This window comes from Anneissia japonica, unplaced genomic scaffold, assembly GCF_011630105.1.
Source record: "Anneissia japonica isolate Jap-2015-1 unplaced genomic scaffold, ASM1163010v1 scaffold287960_len3192837_cov198, whole genome shotgun sequence".
In the NCBI taxonomy this organism is placed as follows: domain Eukaryota; kingdom Metazoa; phylum Echinodermata; class Crinoidea; order Comatulida; family Comatulidae; genus Anneissia; species Anneissia japonica.
In genome coordinates, this window is record NW_022712725.1 from 272,682 (window position 1) to 279,349 (window position 6,668).

At 34.7% G+C, this 6,668-nt stretch overlaps 1 protein-coding gene across 4 annotated transcripts in view; it reads right to left on the reverse strand.

The window, feature by feature from the left end:
- LOC117108020 (tyrosine-protein kinase Fer-like) overlaps positions 1–6,668 on the reverse strand; it is a 37,690-nt gene that overhangs the window by 21,235 nt on the left and 9,787 nt on the right. For all 4 annotated transcript variants that reach the window (XM_033249857.1, XM_033249856.1, XM_033249858.1 and 1 more), the window contains 2 exons: positions 4,867–5,097; positions 484–657 (listed from right to left, as the gene is read on the reverse strand). In XM_033249857.1, the coding sequence (XP_033105748.1) occupies positions 484–657; positions 4,867–5,097 (405 nt within the window). The remainder of the gene's footprint in view (positions 1–483; positions 658–4,866; positions 5,098–6,668) is intronic.

Genomic DNA, 6,668 nt, shown 5'->3' on the forward strand with positions numbered 1-6,668 from the left:
AGAGATACAAAAATGATAAGCAACAGCTAAAAAGTAAACGTTAGTAAACAGCCAGAAATAGAACCAGAGCTTTCGGACAACACTAGTCCTTCCTCAGTAGCGAGGATATATATATATATATATATGAATCACATTATATACAAGTATCTCATTCAAGGTCAAGTTGAAAAAGAGTATCTTTTATGTAAATCTTTGGCAGTATAGTCATGTGCAATATTAGTGCAGATATCAAAATTAAAGAATGAAAGGAACACAAAATTATACTGGTGCTTGAACCACCACAATGCCTTCCTGGTCAAGTGGTTATGACGTTTGTCAGGTATGTGAAAGGTCCCAGGTTGAAGTCCCCATGGAAGCTGATTTTTTCTTTCTTTGTCAAAACCCTTTTCAGTAACATTTTAATTTATATAAGAGATGTTTAATATGCATAAGAGATAGACTTTAACTGTCAATACCATAAACATCATCACTTTTGTACTGTACCTTAACAAACTCTGAATCAATTCTGTGACGTTCTTGCATATATTGCCGTTTAGCATCATTTTTTTCTCGTATAAGGGCCGAGAGTTTCTCTATGAGGTTACTGTTCATGGTCTCTGCATTTTGACGGATTAGCTTCTGTGTTTTCTCTGATTCCTTAATGAAAGTTGTCCATGCCTAGAGGTTCATCAAATAGTTAATCAATCAATCAAACTATTTTAAAACTGTATATGTTGGACTGATCCATGAAGCAAAATATAATAAAGTGAATTTTTTAACTTTCACGAAGAGAAACAGTTTAAGCAGAATTAATTATATCATTATAAGCTAAATGTTTAAACTGTACACTACATGTTTATTGAAAAAAATACGTTAATTGTACAGTATTAAGTCTCACATGAGTTTCTTTATTCATGTCAAACATGATTTACTGCAATATTGTTACTGTCAATATCATTATATCATAATGTTTAAGCTATACAAACAGTATATGTTTATTGAAACCATACATCAATTGTAAACAGTAGCCTTTTGGCACGTCACACAAGATTTATTGAAATGCTATTAAAATTACTGGATAACAAAAATACAATTATTTGTAAGCTTAAACTTGTTCAAATTTAAATGTCCTGTGTTGATATACTCTGTGCAGAAGAGTCGCATATCTTGGGTAATATAAGTATAACTAGTCGTAGCTAAAAATTAATATAAAGAGAATTTTAGGTGTTTTGGTCCTGGGAAAACTGTGGCATTGAAGAACCACCTCTGCTGATAAATTGGCAGGAATCCTGGAGGCAATCCAAATCAAAGTGGTACACATGAGCTAAATCCTTTCTGAAAGCTAAGATGGCAGGTTGTGCAACCCCTGTATTTCCCACAGGATTTCCCAGGGAGAGCAGCATGATGAAATAGACCTAGGAATAAAAAGACCGCATGGTTTCAGATGTGCACTTGCTGCTTTCGATTGTACGAAAAGGGGTACACATTATATAATATCTGTTGAAAACTTTGCACCAAGGAGGTATAAAAATATATTTTTATTTTTATACCTCCTTATTTGCACTCACCAGCCCACTAGAAAATTTACCAAGCATGCAATATGCTCCTCCTTCAAACATTCACAATTAAACATAACACAACCTGTTGACAATTTCAATTCCTTATGAAATCTTGACACCTAAACAATTGGCCACTGTACTATGTTATGGATATAGCGTGGGCAGACCAATATTGCACATAGTAATCTTTTCTGAATATTTAACTGGGGAACCTGTTCAATATCAACAAGTGTTCTCCCATAGGGCCTGGTTACAAATGAAGTCTCATAATGACGGAAAAGATGGAGCTGTTTTAAAGTCATGGGAAAAAATTCTGGTTTTGAAACAGAGTTCCAGAGTTCCAAAAGCATACTTTCATATTATTAGTCTCTTTCCATTGAATTTCAATAACTGAATATTTAAAGTACAGTAGAACAATGACAAGGTGTCGTAAAAGGTACTAACATTACACAGAAATGCAGGAAGAACACTTGCTAAACATATATAATAAAAATATATTATGCTCATGGTGTGGTGAAAGATAGTACAAAACCTTCTGCAATGAATCTATTATTATATAGGGACAATAAAATGCAGTTACAAATTAACTGAAAATATTGAGCAAGCCACAGCTATGATCAATCTCCCTTTTACAGTGTTCATTCAGAGTAACTTTCTATATGTGGCCATGTATACTCGGATACTGTACTACAGTATTGTGTAATCTCAAACAAGTTTTAATAAATTACCTCCATATTTCAAGGCTTCTAAGCACATAACATTGTAAAACATTGTCATTAAAACATAAACAAATTATATACAATAAGATAGTATAATACATACTCCAAGTATTGAAATGCACGCCAACATGTTGGGATTCAATATTTCGACATTAATTATGTGATCATCATGAATGATGATGACATAATTAATGTCGAAATATTGAATCCCGCCATGATGGCGTCCATTTCAATACTTGGAGTATGTAATTATACTATCTTATCTGAGATTAATCAGTGGATTTTTCGGTTATATACAATATGTAGACATTTGCAAAAATATACATGATAAAAAATTCACCTGTCTGTGTACTATTAATATTACGACTAGATAACTGAAGGAAATATCAAGCATGTTGTAGAAGTGAAAATAAAACTTCTTTGAATATCAATTGTCTACAATTATAAACTGGCATTTCAAAATTTTAGGATATACATATACTGTACATCAATATAATTGGTTCCTAGTTAAACAATGCATCATATTCAAGTTAATGGTAAATTGTCACCAAACATGCAAATTTTTAGATCCACAACTTGTACCAGAATATTTATATAGTTTAATACACTGGTTTTGTTCAGATTGTTTTCTTCATACAGTACTTTATGATGATGAATCACATCCACAGTGACTTTAATATGTAGATAATGGAGATACACATACACCTCCACTGGTGATAATTAAAAATGATAATAAAGAATTGAGAAAAACGCATCAAACCAAAGACCTTCCGATTACCGTTCGGACAAACTGAACCATGAGGCCAAGTGGTACACCGTTGGATTTTCTCATTAGGACACGTTTTTCTTAAAGTATTGCTTAATAATAATAATTAATAATAATAATAATATTGTAGTTTTATATAGTGCCGTATCCATCTAATATAAGATGCTCAGAGCGCTTGATAAGTGGACTAGGAACTCGATCAATGACTTTCTTCACCTAAGGGTCGATTCGTGTCTGTGCTACCCGGTAACCTGGTACCAGCAACTCTTGTCATCCACCACAGGGGCTGTCTTTTCCAGTACAATGGGGTATCCCCCTACTCAACTTGAATAATGTACTGTGTTCTTTATAGTGCCCAATAGCCATTGTATACACTGGGCCTACAGTTTATAGTCCTTATCCAAGAAGACTTGTTCTACTACCAGAACCATTGGCGAGCGTGCCATTCGAAACAGCCCCGATATTATGGCTATAGGTTTGCGGTGCTCCTGCTAACCACTTGGCCATTTAGACTCGCCAATACACAATGAATAATAGTACAGTGAATCACATGATAGTTATACGTAAGATGATGAAGCATTCACAGTCTGCGTGCTGCCCCTAAGCTGCATTGAACAACCAGTTGAAATCCCATCTTCATAAATTTTCACATTATTAAACCAAATTTTCAGTTACAAGTTTTTTTCCTTCAATTAATTTTTGTTGGTATTTCATGCCCACATCACTATAAGGCGTGTGAAATAATACCTGACCGGCCTTGGCCCGTCGGTGAGAAGGATATGATGTGATGGTGTGTGGTTCCCATTGTCAGATTTTTAAATTTTTTTTATTCTTTTAAAGTTAGGATTTCCTGGTTCAGCCCTGTTTTCTGGAAAGGCCTTGAGGACAGTTTTATATTGCTAGTAATTATTAGGGCAATGACATTCTACAAGGTACTCACTTACACTCCTACTACATGTTATAATTATATGTTTATGATTTTATGGAAATAGAAGATTTCTTGCGCACGGCCCGTAAGGCCGCACGCCTAATTGTGCAAAATGAGAGTAGAGAGCATGCAGTGAAAAGCGAGGGAAGAGAAAGAGGAACACTGTACTGTCGTGAGCTAGGCTATTGTAGACCTATGAGTACATAATTATTATTAAAAGATAACTATATTGCAATATGTTGAATGAGTGAATGTCATCATTGATCCCTATAGTTATTTAGAAAAATTACAACATAACAACAGGAAGCAAGGGACAACAATTGACATAATGAAACGAATATACTTTATTTTCTTGAGAAATCAGGAAAAATAATAGCCACTGTTTCCTAGTTTTTCGAAATTTGTTTATCTTAGCTGTTCCTGATTATTTCCTTGAAAAAAAAAAGTTTTTTATAGGGCCTTATACATTGCAACTATCAAGATATTCTTTTTCTCTGCAACCTGGTTTTGAAGTTAAAAATATACTTCATGACACCAATGTTACAGTGGTCCTACTGTATTCATTTTTTTATGGTAGTAAATCCCAAAATTTACAGTATTCATTTTGAAAAGAAGCCCCCTCTTTACTTTGCAAAAGTAGCCTCGAAAAGAAGACCATCCAAAGTTTGCAAAAAAAAAAAAAAAAAGAAGCCCAGGGCTTCTATTCAATGTTTTATGGTATTGCAGTATGCAACATCCTATTGAAAATGTTTGTAGAATAATGTAGGCTGACCTTTGACATCATGCAGCATGCTTCTCTCAAAACAGTCACGTAAGACTTTGAACAATTTAACCAAAATTTTGTGACAAAAATTAAATATACCTACTTTCAGTCTAAATATCACATAATAAATTATAATCATAAAATATGCATACCGTTACTAATACACTGTTGTGTGTAAGCTGACTCTCCACATCAAAACGATTAGCCAGATTTGAGACACCTGCTAAGGCCGTTGCATATTCTCGATCACAGCATACACGCTTTTGTGCAACACGACGAAATGTTTCCATAAGTTTGATCTCCTGATCGTTAAGTTTCAAGAGAGCTTCATGAGCGGTCCTACTCTGCAAATCAGTTCCAAACCCCATTTGTGGTGTTGATGACTGTATATAAAATAAGAAAAAGAAAATATCAATTAAAAAACAATTACACTAGATTCCAATTCCAGATGGAATCTATATCCATATTTAGTGACATTTAATTGTCTTCATCAGGAATGATGATGATATAATTAATGTCAAAATATTGAATCTCGATATGATGGCGTGCATTTCGATACTTGGAGCATGTATTATACTATCTTATCTGAGATTAATCAGTGGACATTTTGGTTTCTATAGTATTATGTGATATAGATTCCATCCAATAAGATGCATACACTTCTCAGTATAATGCCATCTCTACCACCAGCCCAACTTTTAAAGAGAGAAACTAGAAGAAATCAATTAGCTTCTAAGAGAAAGAGTGTGATTAATCCCAAAAATATGTCGCACACGTGACAATAACACGCCTGACACATGTTTCCGAGGTAAAAGAACGTATCAGTAAATAACGTTATTAATACTGTAACTATGCAATAAACCAACAGTTGTAACTAAAATTTTTTATATCACTATCAGATGTCTATAATTATATACCAGTAGTCCTACAAAATTTCAGAAGGGTATGAAAATTATTGCCAAGTTGCAAACTTGTGTACCTTACCATCAGATCATAGTAGGCCAACAGAGAACACACTAGTACAGTACAGTAGTATACATTCAGGACCAAAAAAAGTGTCCCCTTAATAGGGTGTCCCCTAAATAAAGGTTGCAGATAATGTTAAAAGATACACTTTCATTTCTTAGCTGAAAAAGAATGGGTTTTATTGTACAGTAGTTGTCTGAAATAATCTTAGTTCATGAACCTCAATCTTTAAACCACCGCATTCAACAAATATAATACTGTAATCTGTTAATGTCATGCATGACTAGTGTGTATACATTACAAAACCCATTATCCATTGCTATTCTTCAAATTATTCTAATTTTCTTCCTTGTCTACACCAGTGAAGTATAGATTGAGTAACATGTAGCTTCCTTCCTTGATCAAAATAACCATCGCAAACCAAAAATGAAAATTAGCAGATACTACAGTACTGTACAGTACAGTACTGTAGTCAACGAAACACTTCAAGTATAAATAGCAGACTTGCTTACTGAAGTATACAGTACTACGGTAAAAACAATTTATAGCAACAATACTCTACAGGTACAATACATACTGGTACACAGTAGGCCTACTGCAGTTTGCACAAACATACTTAAATCCTACAGGTAGATCCCAATTTGTTGAATACCACATTGCCAACCAGCGGTGGTGCCAAAAATTTGCCGACCAGGGGTCGGACTTGTCCGACGGAGGGGTCCAAACCAAGGGCCAACAAAGCCTTGGATTAAAAACTCCTTGTAGGGTGCACGGGGAGAGTTTCTATGGCTTAGTATGGACCAAAATGTGCTTTTAGACCACAATATTAGAGATTGGCAGTCAAAATAACGTTATTTATTAACGTAAATTATTATTTTTTTTCTTTTTGATCAGACGACCTAGTCGTACGCCAGGCGACCTAGTCGTACGCCAGGCGACCTAGTCGTGCGCCGGACGACAGGGGGGGGGGGCCAGGCCTGTCCGACGA